The sequence below is a fragment of the Artibeus jamaicensis genome, unplaced genomic scaffold (genome assembly GCF_021234435.1).
Source record: "Artibeus jamaicensis isolate MK-2021 breed Jamaican fruit bat unplaced genomic scaffold, CSHL_Jam_final contig_1127, whole genome shotgun sequence".
Lineage (NCBI taxonomy): Eukaryota > Metazoa > Chordata > Mammalia > Chiroptera > Phyllostomidae > Artibeus > Artibeus jamaicensis.
Window position 1 is genome coordinate 3,897,733 of NW_026521219.1, and position 19,359 is coordinate 3,917,091.

At 33.5% G+C, this 19,359-nt stretch overlaps 1 protein-coding gene across 10 annotated transcripts in view; it reads left to right on the forward strand.

Annotated features, from left to right (window-relative positions):
• The window catches only part of SENP6 (SUMO specific peptidase 6), a 116,910-nt gene that overhangs the window by 84,404 nt on the left and 13,147 nt on the right, over positions 1-19,359 (forward strand). For 9 of the 10 annotated variants that reach the window (XR_008391370.1, XR_008391371.1, XM_053664115.1 and 6 more), the window contains 7 exons: positions 352-546; positions 1,589-1,815; positions 3,365-3,474; positions 3,589-3,705; positions 12,386-12,508; positions 13,739-13,831; positions 17,262-17,692. Coding sequence is in view for 8 of the 10 variants with exons in the window: in XM_053664115.1 (XP_053520090.1) it covers positions 352-546; positions 1,589-1,815; positions 3,365-3,474; positions 3,589-3,705; positions 12,386-12,508; positions 13,739-13,831; positions 17,262-17,692 (1,296 nt within the window). In the remaining 2 variants the exon portion in view is untranslated. The remainder of the gene's footprint in view (positions 1-351; positions 547-1,588; positions 1,816-3,364; positions 3,475-3,588; positions 3,706-12,385; positions 12,509-13,738; positions 13,832-17,261; positions 17,693-19,359) is intronic. The other variant, XM_037132996.2, reaches the window with a different exon arrangement.

A 19,359-nucleotide genomic window follows, 5' to 3' on the forward strand; every position in this document is an offset into this window, starting at 1 on the left:
TATAGGAATAAAAGATAATTACATTCATATAATGCATGAAGATGATTAGTTATCACATATATTTTCTTAGCAAAAGGCATGTCTCCATAGTGTAATTTCATTCTGTAACATCATAAAACCTATCTTCAATTTTCCAAGTATACTTCATTGGAAACTTCTTTTCATTTGAGAAAAATGTAGAAGCTTCTTTAAGATAGTTATAAAGATTTTTCTTCATTTCCCATTATAAGTTACTATTTACAGAGCATAATAAATGTGTTTAAATTTGAACTTGTATTTTATTATACTTTATTTATGATTTTCCAATTTTAAGAATGGATTTGTTTTCCAATTCTGTTTGTTTTCCTCTAGAACCAGACAATGATCCTGTAGGGTTTACTTTAAATACCTCTGATCTAACTAAATGTGAATGCTGTAATGTCCGAAAATTACCAGTAGTGTTTCTTCAGACAGTACCAGCAGTTTACCAAAAACTGAGCATGCAACTACAAATGAATATGGAGGATAAAGTTTGGAATGATCGTAAAGGAATAAATAAGTTTACAAGTAAGTTATATAGAATGGATTGTAATACATATAATTCATTGAATAGGGAAATGTGAGTATACTTTGCTACATACCTTAGATGTATATTATATTATGTTATAATCCTTATGGGGACTTTCTAAGATAGATATTACTTTTCCCATTTTACAGCTGAGGAAAGCCCAGTGGAAGGTCTGATGATAAAACACAGGTTTACCCATTCAGCAAGTTTTCAGAATGGTTAGAACTCAAAAAGTCTGCACTTTTTAACACTTGTATTATCTAAGTAAAATGATTTAAATTTTTTTTATAAGTTTACTTTCAGTACTATTTTGTATTGGGTTCAGGTGTACAGCATAGGGGTTAGATAAAGTGATTATTTTTAATGCACTGATAGGTGCTAAGTATAAATCAGTCATATAAATTGGGAATCCCTGAAAATTAGCCTGAATAGGAGGTTTACAACTTTGTAGAATTTTCTTCAATTGTTAGAATACATTATATGATTCTCTAGTTTGTTTCTATTCACCTCTATTATTTATGGCATAGCATGACCAGTTATAAAATAAATAACTTTTCAGTCATAATTGCTGCTTCAGCTTAATGATGAATAAATGATAGCTCCTAGTAAAGCTGCTAGAGTTGTCACATTACTTAATAGCAGTGTTTACAGTCAAATTCTCTAGAGATACTATCAGTTCACTTGGAAATTTCTTATTTGTGTTTGACAAAAATGTTAATTGATACATGTTTAAAACTAGAACTATATTTAGGATACTATTAGATGAAGTAAATTAGTTATACCCATGAATGGATTTGCTCTTCAGCTCCTGCTAGAGTAATATGTTCTGATTCCTTTCTCTTCATAATGTAGGTGATAGGTAACACTGCCACTGGTCTTTATTTCATATTTATTGTAAATCCACTGTATGCCAAACATTGTTTTGAACATTGATACCAGGATTTCTGGTGATGTTATTGGAATAACTAGTTGTGACTACTTTTCTAATAGTGTCCTGTTTACTTATTTTTTTCCTCTAAATTTATATTAATTTCTTTTCAGATTTGGAAGGACAATATATAATTTTAATTTTTCAAAATGGCCTTGATCATCAAACAAATTCAGCATTTGAAAGTATCATTGCAGCAATTGGTAAAAAGAATAATGTGTCCAATTTTTTTGCAAAAATTCCCTTTGAAGAAGCCAATAGCAGGCTTGTTGCCTGTACAAGAACCTATGAAGAAAGCATCAAAGGAAGTTGTGTGCAAAAAGAAAACAAAATTAAAAATGTAATTATGTTTTTTAATTTTTTTAAATGCAGTCTTAAATAACATGTAGCTTTAAAGGGAAATATGTTTTATTGTAATACTACTCATTTCAGAGTTAGATCCTCTTTAGTCCCATTTCAGAATTATTTGCTTTTATATACAATTTATAAATAGTCTTGTGTCAAAATATAACAGTGAACAGGTGACTTAAGACACAAATAGTACTTGACACAGGTCTCAGAAACATTTTTATTTTCTTCCACACTCTATTTTGTCTTTACTTTTCATCTCTCTTTCTCTCACTTTCAGCTTACATTTACATTCACTACTACATTCCAGTCTTTTATTACCCTCTCTCTTAAATTTGCTGGTAGTTCCCAGTGATGCCATTGGCTTCAGTACAAACAAAGGACTTTTGGTCCCTGATGTATTTATATGTAACATATGCATACATGTTTGAAAACTTGGGATGTGAAGAATACTCCCATACTGACTCTCAGCACTCATAGCTAATTTTAGAATAAGTAATATAGTAGGTAACTCTGAAGCCACCTGAACCAAACGGTACAGTACTATTGTAATGTGTAGTATAATGTTAAATAATACAAATATAATTTAAATACTCTATGAATTTGTCCTCTACCACAGCAGCTAAATTTTGGTGACTTAAGTTATTAGGAACACTTAAAGTCTTTCAACCTTGCCTCATCAGAGAAGAGCTATTCATATAGTTAGTAGGTTGAGAAAATGATTAGAAGAAGGAAGGGGAGTCATTCTCCTGCTTCTGCAGAATTCTCTGTAGGAGATAATTTTCAGAGGGAAAAAGAGCTCTTCCTTCACTTGGGACTGAAGCTCATTGAACTTAGGTTGGTTCCCTCAGCCTCTGCGCTCATACAGTATGGATTGCCTAGCCACTGAACTTAAGTTGGCCTCCACTGCTAGAAGAAAAAAAAACTGTTTCTGTTCTTTGGATTTTTTAATGTAGTCTAGTTTATTATGGCTGGTAGAGATTTTAGAGAGAGATGGTACCAAAAATAATTGTTACAAAAATTGGAAGAATATTATTGAACCAGAAGTTATAGATTAAAAAAAAAGTAGACCATAATTTTTCCTGTTTATTATTTTAACTTAAAAAATAAAGTATACTTTTTCCATCATATTGTAATTGAAATAAGCTAGGTGATAAAAGACAAATACATTTGATCTCACCTATAAGTGGAACCTAATCAACAAAACAAAACAAGTGAGGAAAATATACTTGAGACATGGAAATAAAGAACAAACTGACAGTGATCAGAGAGGATTGGGGAGGGAGATAATGAAGGAAAGAAAGGGAAGAGTCAAGTCAAGGAACATGGACAAAGACCACGGAGTGGGGAAAGGATTGAATATGGGATGTGGGGGGTGGACAGGGCACAGGCAATAGTGGGGGGAAAATACGGATAACTGTACTTGAATGACAAGAAAAAAATAATTGTTTAAAAAAAGCATTCTTGCTTCGTGCTTGCTATTTTTGTAGAAAACCTTTCCAACTGACTTTGTGAATTAGTTATTTAATTTTCTTTTCCAGGTGCCCATGGAATCTAAAACACAACTTAAAAGCAAACAAGAATTCCAGTTTTTTGACGATGAAGAAGAAACTGGAGAAAGTCACACCATCTTCATGGGCCCAGTAGAAAAGTGAGAGAATTCCTTTACATTTGCAACACCGTTAAATTTTTCTGCTTTATTACATTGTAATTATATATACATATATATTTGATAATATGCTTTTTAAAAACATTTTTGTTACAGATTGATAGTATATCCGCCACCTCCAGCTAAGGGAGGTATCTCCGTTACTAATGAGGACCTGCACTGTCTAAGTGAAGGAGAATTTTTAAATGATGTTATTATAGACTTTTATTTGAAGTAAGTTAATTTTCTACTAACCTTTTAGCGAATCTTTAACATCCTATAATATATATCTTTGTTTTCTAGAGTCAAAACAGTTTGGGATTTGAATTTCATCACTGCCACTTAGTGTGGAAAGTTATTTAATGTCTCTACCTGTGCTTCTTCATTTAAAAAATGAGGAGACTAATGATATCTGAAAGGGTTTATAAGGCTTAAATAAGATAATACATGTTAAGCATTAGGAGAAATCTCTGGCACATACGAAGTGTTCTTAAATGATAGCTTATTTTATTGTTATTTTTGCAGTATTTTAAGCCGTTGATAATTATTACCACCCTAGGTTAGGCAGACGTTTCTTGAGCAAGCACAAAATTATGATTTTACTTACTTCAATAAACATTCACCAAGTACGAGCTGTGTACCAAGTACTGTGTTAGAAGTTTATAGTATTGTAGGGAACACAAATATGGGATTAAAGCATTGATAGAAGACACAGTAGAAAAAGAATTCTTCATTTTTTTTTTTGAGGTTGGGAAATATAAGAGACCAAGAAGCTTTCCTGGAAGAGCTTACATCATGACCCTGTATACACATGCATATACATGTATGTGCAGTGTGTTTATACATGTATAAATTTGTATGTGTTTACTGGTTTGTGATATAAAATGATGTACATATATAACAAAACATGCCTGGTGCTTTCCAATGCTTTGTTTATTCAAATTTATTTCATAGAACAAAATAATTAAAAAAAATTTTTTGATTGTTGAAAGCTGCTGAATTATTTTACAGCATATTAGGGGTTGCAGTCTATTCTAGGAAAGAAAACATTTGTTATAAAGAGTGATAGTTTTGATCAAAGAAGTGATATCATAATTGGGTTTCCTTAAGATCATTTTGACAAGCATTTTTATTGTGGACATCTAGATGGGAAATGATTTAAAGAATTTAATTAAAGTGATATAAGCCTAATTAATCATTTTAGTTTGAATGAAAAGGAAATAATGAAGTATTTTAAGAGGTAGAGCTGTTTAGCAGGACTCCAGGCCTGAATGAATGAATGTTAAGAAGGATAGAAATGGGTGCCAAATAACTCTAGTTTTCTAACTAAGGAGACCTGCTAAATGATTTTGCCACAAACTGAAGCAATGAATGCAGAAGTGGAGTAGGTTTTTGTAGGGGAGAGGGAGATACTCTTTCTAGGTGTCTGATACCAATAACAGGGACAGTGTCAATAAACAGTTGACTATGTGGTTCTGGATGGCAGTTTAGTTCTGGCTTGGAGACATATAGTTAGGAAGCTTTACTTTGCAAGTAGTAGTTTAATTTTGAGAATCAATTAAATTGTCTAGGTAGAGATATAAAATGAGAGAAAGAGCTATAAAGACAGAGCCTGGAGAGTAGATTTAGATAAACAGGGAGGAAAGCGGCTCCCATGAATAAATTCTGAAGGTATTTGAGAAGTAAGAAGAAAAAATCCAGAGAGACTGATGATAAAATTGAAGGGAGGTAAAAGCTTTAAAGGAGAATACATTTAGTGGTATCAGTACAGCAGAGGTCAAGGCAATAAATGCTAAGTAACTGTGGTTACAGTGACCCTAAGCTTAAATGGAATCCAGTGTAGAGCCAGACTTCACCCTGGTCCATGGGGGTAATGAGATATTCTTCCCCATCTATACCTGGTGGAGGGTACTAGTATAGGCCTAGTGGGAAGTCTTCCACACCTATCTATCATTAACATGGAGCCCTTCCAGGTTAATGGTAGCCTAGTACAGAACCTGAACCTCCACCCCCAACCTGGCAGTAATGAAGTGGTGCCCACTTCAAATAATGGAGTGTGTGCCAGGGAAAGCCTGGTTAAACACAAAAATTAAATGAGATTCAGCGTCTTATAATACTCAAAATGTTCAGATTTTAATTTAAAATTATTTTTCTTACCAAGAACCACAGAGATTTCAAACTGAATGAGAAAAGACAACTAATAGATAGTCCACACTGAGATAGCATAGGTATTAGAATTACCTGACAATGATTAGAAACCATCCATCATAAAAATTATTTAACAAACAATTATGAACTCATGAAACTTGTTGGCAGAGTGGATTAAGCAACACAGCCCAACTTTGTCCTATCTACCAAAAACCACACTTAGTAGATAATGATACAACTAAGTTGAAAGGATGGAAAAAGATACAGCATGCAAGTATTAAAAGAAAGCAGGAGTTACTGTATTAATATCAGATAAAATAAACTTCAGAGCAAAGACAATTAATTACCAGGGATAAAGAGGGACATTATATAGTAATATATGAGTGAATCCACCCAGAAGACTTAGAAGCTCTTATTGGGTATGTGGCGTACAACAGAGCTACAAAATATGTGAAGCAAAAACGGATAGATCTAAAAGGTAGGAAAATAAGAAACAAAAATTCACAAATATAGCAGGAGACTTTAATTCCTCTCTCTCAACAATTGATAGAACAACTAAAAAAAAATCAACAGTGATGCGTAAAAGAATGTGAACACCATCAACCAACAGGATTTACCTAACATCAAGGGGTGATACTGTATTCCTCTTTATGTTAACTATACCCCCTTTCAAAGACACTATTTTTCATTTTGAAGAGTTGATGGTAATGGATTATGTTTCAGTATATTGCAAATGTGTCATAGAATTGCTGGGCAAGAGAAAGTGCTTTAGATTTTAAATGCCTAATTTTGCAGATGTAGATCTCTTTGAGACCTGACATTTAGTGACAAATTCAACGTTCTTAATAACTAAATCAAAAGATGTTATTTCATACAAACCACCAACAAGGATATGAAAAGATCCTCAATGTTATTAATCATCAGAGAAATAGAAATCAAAACCAAATGAATGTGGACAAATGTCACCCTTTGTACTGCTGGTAGGAGTATAAAATGGTACAGCCAATACTGAAAACGGTATGGTGGTTTCTCAAAAATTAGAAATAAACTAGCACCATATCATGTAACAACCCCATGTCTGGGTATATGTCTAAAAGAATTGAAAGTAGGGTTTCAAAGAGATATTTGCACACCCATGTTCATAATAGCACTTATTCATAATAGTCAATATAGAAGCAACCCAAACTGTCCATTGATAGGTGGGTAGGTAAATAAAATGTGTCATATAATATACAGTGCAATATTATTCTTCCTTTAAAAAGAAGGAAACCTATCACATGCCACAACATGACTGAATCTGGAAAATATTGTGTAAAATGAAGTAAACCAGTACAAAAATACAAGTAATGTATAATACTGTATACTTATACTTAGGTAACTGAAGGAGTCAAATTCATAGAAAATGCAAGTAAATAGTGGTTACCAGAGTCAGGGAATTATTATTTAATGGATGTAGGGTTTCAGGTTTGCAAGTTAAAAAAGGTCTGGAGATTGGGAATATACTTAAGAAACTACTGAACTGTACAATTAAAAATGGTTAAGTTTGCAAATTTTATGTATTTTTTTCATAATTAAAAATGTTATCTCTTAATCCTACTATATACTTAATGAACCAAGTTATTGAAAAGTTTCAAGTGAATACATAGAAGAACACTGCTGTTGTTGGATGAAGTATTCTGTGAATGTTAATTAGGTCAAGTTGTTAGACAGTGTATTCAACTCATCTTTGTCTTTAACTGATTTCTACATACTTATTCTATCAATTATTGAGAAGGTTGATGATCTCCAACTCTAAGTATGAATTTGTCTATTTCTCATTTTAGGTCTGTGAGTTTTTACCCTATGTATTTTGAGACTGTCATTAGGCACATACACTTTTACGCATTCTTAGAGAAATGACCCCTTTATTAATGTAATGTCCCTCTTTATTCTTGAAAATCTTCCTTGCTCTTAAGCCCATTTTGTTCCAAATGAATATAGCTATTCTCACTTTCCTTCGGTTTCTGTTTGTATGGTATGTATTTCTTTACCTCTTTGCTTTTAACCTATTTAAGTCTTTTTATTTAAAATACTTTGTCTTGACTCCTGGCCAAGATGGAGGTGTAGGTGGAAACACTGTACATCCTTGCACAACCAAGTTTATGAACAACAGATACTTAAAAACCAGAACGCAACCAAAACAGAGAGAAAATTGAACTATACCGAAGTCAGACAATAATGAACCATTCATCCAGACCGGTAAGAGGGGCGGAGTCAGCAACTGGCAGAGAGGGTTCTCAACAGGAAAAAGCGACTGGAGCGACCCAGGTGTGCAGGCGGCAGTTGGCAGATCCCAGGCATGGGGTGGCAATGGGCAGACCCAGTGAGGGTGCAAGGCAGCTGGCTGACTGTGGTCACACATCCATGTGCAGATAAACCAGGCAAAGGAGTGAGCAGTGAGATAGACCGTGCAACCCAGGGCTGCAGTGATGGGAAATAAAGCCTAAAAGCACCAATTGGAAAAACTTTTGGGGGTCGAGGTGCCAGGAGAGGCTGCCAGGCTCACAGAGAGTTTGTTAGAGAGACCCACAGGGTTCTGGAGGGTGCACAAGCCCACACATCTGGGAGCTAGCACCAGAAAGGCCCAATTTGCTTGTGGGAAGCAGCAGAGGGGACCAAAATCCGAGAGAGAGCAGAAAAAAATGCCATTGCCCCTCTCTGATCCTGCCCCCACATGCAGTGTCACAACCCAGCAACCTGGGTTGTCCTGCCCTGCTGAACACCTAAGGCTCCGCCCCTCATACATAACAGGTGGGAACAGATCAAAACATTATGGCTCAAGAACAGCTCAAAGCCCCAGAGCCAATACTTCTGAGTGATCAAGAGATAGCTAACCTATCGGATGCACAGTTCAAAACACTGTGCAGGATGATCAGGATGCTCACAGAACTGGTTGATTTTAGTCACAAATTAGATGAAAAAATGAAGGCTTCACTAAGTGAAATGAAGCAAAATGCACAGGCAACCAGTAGTGATTGGAAGGAAACTGGGACTCAAATCAATGGAGTGGACCAGAAGGAAGAAAAAAATGACCAAACAGAAAAGAATGAAGAAACAAGAATTCAAAAAAATGAGGACAGGCTTAGGAACCTCCAGGACATCTGTACAAGTTCCAACATCCGAATTATAGGGGTGCCAGAGGGGGAAGAGGAAGAGCGACAAGTAGAAAACTTACTTGAACAAATAGTAAAGGAGAACTTCCCCAATTTGGCAAAGGCAGTAGACTTCCAGGAAGTCCAAGAAGCTCAGAGTCCCAAAGAAGTTGGACCCAAGGAGGAACACACCAAGGCACATCATCATTATATTAGCCAAGATTAAAATGAAGGAGAGAATCCTAGAAGCAGCAAGAGATAAGGGGATAGTTACCTACAAAGGAGTTCCCATCAAACTGTCAGTGGATTTCTCAAAAGAGACCTTACAGGCAAGAAGGGGCTGGAAAGAAGTATTCCAAGTCATGAAATCCAAAGACCTACATCCAAGATTGCTCTATCCAGAAAAGCTTTCATTTAGAATGGAGGGGCAGATAAAGTGCTTCTCAGATAAGATCAAGTTCAAGGAGTTCATCATCACTAAGCCCTTATTATATGAAATGTTAAAGGGACTTATCTAAGAAAAAGAAGATAAAAATATGAACAGTGAAAGGACAGTAAACTCACAGTTATTAACAACCACACCTAAAACAAGCAAACTAAGAGGACAGCTTGATCAGGAGCAGAACCATAGAAATGAAGATCCCATGGAGGGTTAGCAACAGGGTAGTGGGAGGAGGAGAAGGGGGGAGACGGTACACAGACTAAGTAGCATAGACGGTAGGTAGAAAATAGATAGGGGGAGGACAAGAATAGTGTGGGAAATATAGAATTTAAAGAACTTGTGACACATGGACATGAAATAAAACGGGGGAATGGCGGGGAGAGGGTGTGCTGGGTGGAGGGGAATGAAGGGGGAAATGGGACAACTAATGGCATAATCAATAAAACATTTAAAAAAATAAAATTCTTTGTCTTTTGAAATTATATAGGTAGATCTAGAAATTAAGTTGAACTCATACTTTGTTTATATTTTAGTTTATATTCCATTGCACACTGAAATAGTATATAATTTTTACATCACAGTAGGCATTTTATAGTTATTTGTTTATACTTTTGAAATTCTTTATATTTTCATAAGGGAGATCCCTTAACATTTTATGGTTACACTTTAAAACAAATTTTATACAATAAACTTAATTAACTGCAAGTTCTATTTTTTCTGATGCAAGTCAGTATCCCAAATAAAAAAGAAAAACCTAACAAAATCTATGATTTAAAAAAAAATCTGTGTTTATATTTGTCTTGTGATATTCTTAGAAGTGAATTTTAAAAGAAAAATCTTTTAAACTTCACTACTAAAATCAGTTATTTGGCCCTAGCCAGTGTGGCTCAGTAGGTTGAGCACCAGCCTGTGAAATAAAGGGCTGCTGGTTCAATTCCCACTCAGGGCACATGCCTGGGTTGTAGGCAGGGCCCCACTGGGGGGCATGTGAAACGCAACCACCATTGATCTATCTCTCTTTTTCTCCCTCTCTAAAAATAAATACAATAAAATCTTTTTAAAAATCAGTTATTTGGCTGCTACCAAAGCTACTCATTCTTTTCTATTTCTCACTCAACAAGTTAGAAACAAACTTTTAAACAAAATTTAGCAATATTATAAGAAGTAGAAGGGCACCTAGAGAATGTTAATAAAATGCAAAGAAGAAAAGAATTACTTTAATAAAAATGACATTCAAGGTCACTAGAGTTTCAGAGTAACCTTAACACCATTAAACTTCATCCTATAATTAAAGAAGTCATGATTTGACTGTTAGATTGTCCACTTTATGAAATACGAAGTGAACAGCTTCACCATGACATTCAATATAAATGATTTATACAAAAAATGCACCCAAATGGAAGAATTTTCCACAAGATTTTTGTAAGAAACTTGAATTTTCACTTTATCTCTAAAATAAGAGGTGTGGCCTTTCTAATTGAAATTAATAGTTCTAACATAAGTACATTGAAATGACAACTATATAGTCACAGAAATACTTGTGGATGTATATCAGATCAGAAAGACAAACTAGTTACTTTAGAAGGCATGGTTTTGTTTATGTATGAAGTTGAGAGTCAGTTTTCTTAAATCACAAATAACTTTCCTTTTTGAAGTTGAATTATTCCTTTGTGTATTTGATTCACTTGTACAAAGTATCCATTGTAGTTTGGGCTGGTGAAAGCTTCATGGTTCACCAATTATGTTATAGCCCCTGGACTCAAATGTCGTATACTGCATACTCTGGTTTTGAAAATATTATTGCAGAGGTGATTGATTTTAAACTATGCCATGAGCTGATTCACTGTCTCATAATTTCATTTGTGGGGGCACACTGAGTTGCCCTAAAGCAAGAAATTCTGTAGTTTGGTCTTTTTTATCAGAACTTGAGCTTTGGAATTATCAAATACTGTGTTAAAAATGATATGTGTCAAAGTTTTCCCTCTGTGATATTGGCTGGTTTTGTGTAAGATTTCATAAGGTTTTCAGATTATTCTCATTTTAATAAAATAAATATAGTCATGAGCTTTAATTTGCATAGCTCCTTTAAGGGAGTTTGAAGCATAAACAGATTTAATATATCATAATTTTCCTTTATGATATAAAAGAACTATTGATATTGGTTTTGATGTCAAGTTAAAGAAAAAGTATCTAAGGCAAGCAAAAGTTAGAACAAATATAAGATCACTTTAATGAGACCATTGTTACAACCTCCCTACTGTATAGGTTCTTTCTATTCTTTTCTGTTTTTTTCTAAAAAGTGGCTGGGTCTTCATGGTTTATTAACTGAACTTTTTAAGATAAGCAGAACACAGTATGTTGTGCACCTGAAACTAATATAATATTGTATGTCAACTGTAATTGAAAAATAAATGAAATATAAAGTAAATAGCATATAAAAACAATAGCTCTATTGGGATACAATTCACATGCCATACAATTCACTCATTTTAATTGTACAGTTCTGTGGTTTCAGTATATCCAGTCTGTGGTTTTAGTATATCCAGATGGTTGTGCAGTCATCACCATAGTCAATATTACAATATTTAATCCCCTCAAAGAACCCTAGTACCCATTTAGAAGTGACCCTTCATTTTCCTCTAACCTCAGTACAAGCTGTAGGCAATCACCAGTCTTTTTTTCTGTCTCTGTGGATTTGCATATTTTGAATATTTCATATACTTGGAATTATATAATTTGTGCTCCTTGTGACTAGCTTTTCACTTAGCAAAATGTTTTCAAGGTTCTTCTATTATAGCATGTATCAGTACTTCTTTTTGTTGATGAATATATTTTATTCAGTATAAAATGTGTCAGTATATCACATTTTATTTTTCCATTCATTAATTGATGAACATTCCTGGCATTTCCACTTCGTGGCTCTTATAAATAATGTTGGTATGAATGTTTGTGAAAATGCCCTTGTTTTAAAATATTAGATCTTTCAAATCACAGTTTTATTCACAAATACACTTTTCATTACTTGAGAATTATTCTGAAGTTATTGTCTAGAATATGAAGTAAACTTTGCTTCTTTCAGTTGTGAGGAATAGTGATTGATAGTGACTAAATAATTTAATCACTGCCTGACTATTCTTAGTGTGACGTAAACTGCTAAATTCATTATATTGGAATTATTTTTTTAATAAAATAGATATTTGGTGCTTGAAAAACTGAAGAAAGAAGATGCTGACCGAATTCATATATTCAGTTCTTTTTTCTATAAACGCCTTAATCAGAGAGAGAGGAGAAATCTTCATGAAACAACTAATTTATCGTAAGTCACGCTCTTGGAAAATATTTAACAGATGTGTATAATAAATCACTCAAATTTAATGTATTACAAAAACATATGTATTGAGGCAACACAATTTGTTATCTGTTAGGAAAATCATAACATTGGGTTGAATCCAATATAAATGTGGATCAATATCCATAATCTTTTAAAAAATTTTCAATATCCATAATATTCTAAAGCCTTAAGAATACCTGGAATTAATAGAAGTTTTAGGTATAATGTTTAGCTCAGTATTTCCCCAATAAGCCTGGTAGTTTAAAAATAATAACTTGGTTACTTATTAAATATAGATTGCTCTGTTTTATCTAGACATTCCACCCATACTATCTAAGAGAGGAACCTGTGAATCTATACTGTTAATAGTTCCTTGGATGATTCTTCTCAGATAAGTTAAGGAAATACTATTCTACATATTAGACATGAGTACTTTTGTTTATAATTCCTCTCCATATACTCATCACACCCAGTTCTAATACTTGCTGGTAATTGGTCAGAAGATACACACAGGGGTGGTACGTTTTTATCATGAGTGCTGTTAAGTATCTTGAATTGATGGCTGCTGTGCATAATATAAATAGTATTATCCACTAGTTCAATGATTCCTAATTTTGCATCTTAGAGTTGATGACATTGACATGGCTATTGATTTGAGAGGGAGAGAGGGAGAGAAATAGAAATATCGATTTGTTGCCTCTCATACGTGACTCAGCCAGGGACCAAACCCACAACCTAGGCATGTGCCCTGACTGGGAGTTAAACCCACCACCTTTTGTTTCAGGGCATGATGCTTCAACCAGCTGAACCACACCAGCCTCTGTGACATTGATTGGTTTTGACCAATGGTCAGAGCTGTCCTTCTTCATCTACTATAAGACAATAGTTTTCTGTTCTCTTCTTCTCACCATAGGTCGTAGTCTGATTTGCTTCTCAATATGGTTGCTCATGCCAGTTTTGCAGTAATGAACAATACTAGCCTGGTTTATCCTGGTATGCAGTAACAGGAATTAAGTGTTATTTTTCCATATTCAGTGGTGGGCAGTTTCATGCCTTGCTAGCTCTATCTCAGATGTCTGTTTTCTTTCCTTAACTTGTTAAATCATGTTGTACAACTGTTTGGTTTGTAAATATCTTAATATTCATAATTTTTAAATTGTTGCATATATGCTGAAGCACTAGGAACATTTCAGAAGTGTATCTCTTGTCTTACAGAATACAGCAAAAGCGGCATGGGAGAGTAAAAACATGGACCCGGCACGTAGATATCTTTGAGAAGGATTTTATTTTTGTACCACTTAATGAAGCGTGAGTAAAAATTCCCTTTCTGTAAATGTGGTGGCAATTTTTAGAAAATGTTTTTAGGATGTGAAGAATCCATTCATTTTTAAACTTCTTGAAACTTGCTATTACATCTATACTTATACTGCTTATTTTATGAAAATGCATGCAGTTTTCCAGTAAATCATGTAAGGTATTAAATTTTACAAACAATAGACAGGAGGTCTTTCTAATTTTGTTTTCTTGGTCTGTGTGGAATAATGTAATTTTTACAAAGTGGTGCTTGTGGTCTAGCAAACGTTCTATAGAAAAAGCTGCTTTGTACAGAAAGATAATTAGGTCCCATAGAAGAATCTGAATTTTTAGCTTAAGACGCTTAAGTTATTAACCAAGAAAAAGAAAAGATGGCTAGATTGATGTTATTGTCTCAAGTTGAAAATCTTGCTGACTACTCAAAAAACTATTTTCTAACTAAAAGGGGGTGGTTTAAAAAATTGTGTTATTTTTCACCCCAATGGCTAGAGAGAAAGGTGTTGATGTGTAACATAGTATTATTATACAGTTTAGACTTGAGTGTGTTCATATTTTTTGTTGTTGTTGTTTTTCTATGCCCTTCAGCCAGAGACCCCCAGAAATATACCTGTAGTTGGATAACTTTGCGCTCATTACTGATATCAAAGGAAAACACATACTGTGGGCATCCATGATGCTGCTCAGTGCGAGTGTGTTTGAAAGAGCCTGTAACAGAATTTTGGCTTTGGTTTGGTGATATGGGGGAAGATTTAAGGAAGTAGTAGTTTGCTTGGATAAAGAAGTAGCAACCACTCATTTATCAGAAAAGGGTATTTTGATATTTTTTAAGTTGTGTTGTGACTTTGTCTGTCTCTGCTTAGACAAATTTTGAAATGGCCTTGCTTTGTCTTATTTTATTATGGTTGCAGAGTAATGTTGTCTGAAGTTGGCATTCAGTGAGATTGTTTATGTCTAATAAGCCCAGCTGTGCCAGACTAGCTGCTAGCTTCTGAATATTTTTTTCTCACTATGAAAAACAAATTCACTGTATAGTATAATTGAGCTGTATTTATTTAAAATTCTACTTTAATTATAAGATCTATGCTCTTTAATTAGCTCAGCCCAAGATAAGTAGGCTAGGTTAAAACATTGGTTATGGAGAGAAAGCCCAACTTTTTCAAAGCTATATTAAAACTAATCTTTAGTTTCTTCATTCTTCTCAAAATAAGGTTTGCCTACTATGTGAAATGGCAAATACACATGGGAAGCTGTTTTTTGGAAGTGAATATTAAAAATTTAAATAGAAATATAATTTGAGAGAGACACAGTTTAACAGCAGAGGTATATCCCTCTTAGTCAATTCATCTGATATGGATGGAAACTATGATCATACTTTTAGTAATCTTGGTGAAAAGTAGAGAAGGAATAAAGATGTGGAGTCAAAAGCATTCTGAAATAGTACTATGCTATTTGTGGATGGAAGAATAGCCTCCAAATCATAAGAGTTCATTTTGTTTTTGTTTTTTTGAAGAGGTAAAGCCACAAGTATTTGTATTATACTGATTATATTACATAGACTACCATATATTTATCATCTGTGTTATTTTCAACTTCTTAGTGGTAATTGTTTTTAAGTTAAAGGCTACTTGTTAAAAATTGTCACAGTAACTGACAAGGGGCAGAAATTTGATACTGGGACCTAATCCATCTCCAGATTAAGTGAAAATTACCTCTTTGGCCTTATCTCCCACTGGTGATTTAAGCTCAGTGTAGTTGCTATTAAAAGGATCGTAAAAGCAAAAAACCCTGGCTCTTAGAGGTTGAAAGTGATCTCAGTGTATCTCATTGAGCTTTCTCCTTTCACCTGGTTTTTAAGTGAGACGTTAGAAAATTTATGGTTTATATCCATATTGTCATAACTAAGAAATGTTACACACTGTGATAGCCTTTGGTTACAACTGTAGGTTGAGAATCAACGTATTATATTCTAATCAAATTTAAAACACATACACTTCTGAAATTGAGATGTGACCTAGAATCAGCTGTGTCTTAAGAGTGGAAGTGAGGAAGTTGGTGTGCTGCTTATTTGTACTACCCTAGCCTGACCTGTGTCCATAGGATACAGAGGGTTAATAATTTGAAACATTCCTCCATCTGTCCTTTAAATACTGAGGATGAAGCCAGCCTCTCTGATCTTTCTGCTTATGCTGTCCAATGAAGAGACAGTGTTGTTTCTCAAGATTACGTTGGGATAATTTAACATTTTGCAGAAATCAGAATGTAGCATAACTTTTATCCATGTCAATATATTAATTTTTTGCATTCAGAAAATAGCTACCAAACATCTTACTAGATAACAAATATTGTCATCTAATAAGATGTCATCTAGTTAGATGTGCTCATCTAATAAGGTCTCTGACATCTATAGCCTGTTCATTTTATCACAGCACATAACACTGCCTAGCAGTTAGTAATAAAATTCTTCTTTAGATTAATGACTGCTACACATTATTAGCTGCATAGCTTCTTACTCATTGCTTATATCCTACTGGTGGGAGCTATGATACCTGAATTCAGCTATATCATTAGCATTCACTTGATAGCTGGAACTCTACTAATACTTTAAGTTCTGTTACAATGATTAGATTAGATATAGTATATCATTATTGTATACTTACATTTCAGTATAGCATGAGACAGGATTATTTGATACTCTTAACATTAAGCCATTCCTACCTTATTAGTTAGATAAAAACAGACATGATTAAAGCTTTTAAAAAGTTATATGTATACAATATTAAGAAAATGTTCAAAAGTAATAGTCTAATTATATTTCTGAAGACATTTTAATCTTAAAACTAGATAGTTTCTATCTTTTGACATACTGTATTTTCAGACCATAAGATGCATCCAGGTTTTAGAGGAAGAAAATAGGAAAAAAAAATTTTGAAGCAAAAAATGTGGTAAAATATTTAATAACATAAATAACATTATAAAGCTACATTCGGACTAGAAGATGCACCCCATTCCCCCCCAAATTTGGGGAGTGCTTCTTATAGTCCCAAAAATATGGTAAATAAGGCAAAGGGAAGGTCAATGGGGATTTTGAATTTCAGTGATATTAATTTACCTTTTGTTAAATTACCTGAAAAAAATTTTTTCATTCCACAAATAAGAAAACGTTTAAAGTATTGTTTGAAAAAATGAATACAGGCTACAAAATTCTAACAAAACTTAGGTTTTATTTTTTTGACTGGACATTGTATTCTGTTAATGAATCAATGATCATACCAACAGTGGATTAATTTGAGAATTGAAGAAATTGGGCATCCTTAATAAATTTCTTCACAAAAGCTTTAGAAAAAACATTTCAATTGATATTTATTGCCAAATATAATAAATTTTTTCTAATAATATATTCAGTAGTTTCATTTGTTTTTTACAGTGCACACTGGTTTTTGGCTGTTGTTTGTTTCCCTGGTTTGGAAAAACCAAAGTATGAACCTAATCCTCATTACCATGAAAATACAGCCATGCAAAAATGTTCAACTGTAGAGGACAGTTGTATTTCTTCTCCTTCAGCCAGTGAAATGGACAGTTGTTCACAAAACTCTTCTGCCAAGCCTGTAATTAAGAAGATGCTAAACAAAAAGCATTGCGTAGCTGTAATTGATTCAAGTGCTGAACAGGAAGAAAGTGACCCTCGTTATCGGAGAAACATATGCAGTGTGAAATGTAATCTGAAAAAAATAGATCATACTGCAAGTGAAAATGAAGAATCAAATAAAGGAGAATCTGCATGCCAGAAAGTTGTTGATAGGACTAAAAGTGAGAATGGCCTACAGAATGAATATTTAAGTTCTATGCACCATACAGGTATGTTTCTAAATGTTTTGAAAGAATCAAGGAATTCAAAGTAAATTGGATTTTTTAATAAACAGGATTAAGATTTTAGGGCACACTTTTTAAAAAAAGTCAGATTTACTGAAATATAATTTACTTACAGTAACATTTAGTCATTTTATTATAAGTATAGTTTAGTGAGCTTTGATAAATGTATATAATCATGTAATCAACACAACAGTCGAGATTTAGAACATTTCTGTCGCTCCAAAGAAACATTTCCTTGTGCAGTCTCCTCCCTTCACCTCTACAGAGAGTGAACTTTTAAAATATTTTTTACTGATAGAATCTTGGATTTATTTTAATTTCATAGGAAATTTACTGTATTCAGGATTACCAGTAGTTATGCAGTCGTAGATCTGTAAGGTGAATTAGTTCAGTCTTCTCCATTTACAGATGGGCAAATGGAGATCAAGTGGCCAGAAGCAGAAATTAAAGTTTTCTCCTCCAAAATAGTTGTTGACATTGAAATTAAAGGTTACTTTCTTATTCTTCATTCTCCTTCATTGTTTTCAGTGGGAAAGATGGCACTGGTCCAGCCTCTCTCTATTTTTCTTCAGTTTTAATAATTTTTTTTCTTGAATTACTTCCATATTTCTAGAACTTCTTATGGAAATCTGAGGTTTCTGTTCCAATACTTAAATACTTTCATACTTCGTATGAAATCAATTGTATTATTTTCTTTCCAACCCCAAAGTCTGCTCCATAAGCATGGATATAGTCTGCTCCATAAAACCCATGACATGCTATAGTATGTACCTTGCAAACTTACTAAACTATGAATAGATCCTAATATATTTTCTTTGGACAAAAAAGATCAATAAGGCATAGAAGAAAATATGTGAATTCAGAAAGATGTGAATGCTGAACATACTTTTGGTATTTCTGCCAGCTTATTTTGGTAAGTCAGAAAGCTGTTGCTGAGCTCTTAAAAATATTTTTATTTTTTATATACTTTGACACACTAAGCTGCAGTTTGACATACTAAGTTGACATACTTAGCTTTTTAATGAGCTATAATAATAATAAAGCTAGCTTTATAATAATAAAGCTAATAATAGCACTAGAGTGATGGTCTTTGTGCCCTTTGGGAGATAAAGGTAGAAAGGGAATGTTATATGAATTATATCTCAATTGAACTATTTTTTAAGTTCCCCTTTGATCAGTAATCTCATCTAATGTGAATTCAAATTAAAACTGAATTAAAGTACATGAGTTAAAACAAAGTAATGGGACAAAATCTAGAGTTTCATATACACAAACCCCAGAAACTCCTAGTCTTCTACTACAAATTAATGTTCTAGTCTTTAAAGTTGTAATAGCCAGTTAAAGTTCAGTAAAAAAAAAAAAAAAAAATCTCACAAATGCTAGTGGAGACCAGTCAGGAATAATCTGTTTTATGTAGTTTGTTTTTTAATGTTTGTTTATTCTAGGTATTCTATTTTTATTATAGTGTGTGCATTTGGTTTTTTGTTTTGTTTTTAGTATATGTGTAATGCTATCAACTATGTCTTCCTTAAAGGAAATTAATTTACCTCTAATGTGTGTGATACACTGATGTTTTTTATTCTCTTTAATGTATGAATTAATGATAGTGTCCCACAGTTTGAAACATAGTGCTCTACAGTGGGTCTGTTCAT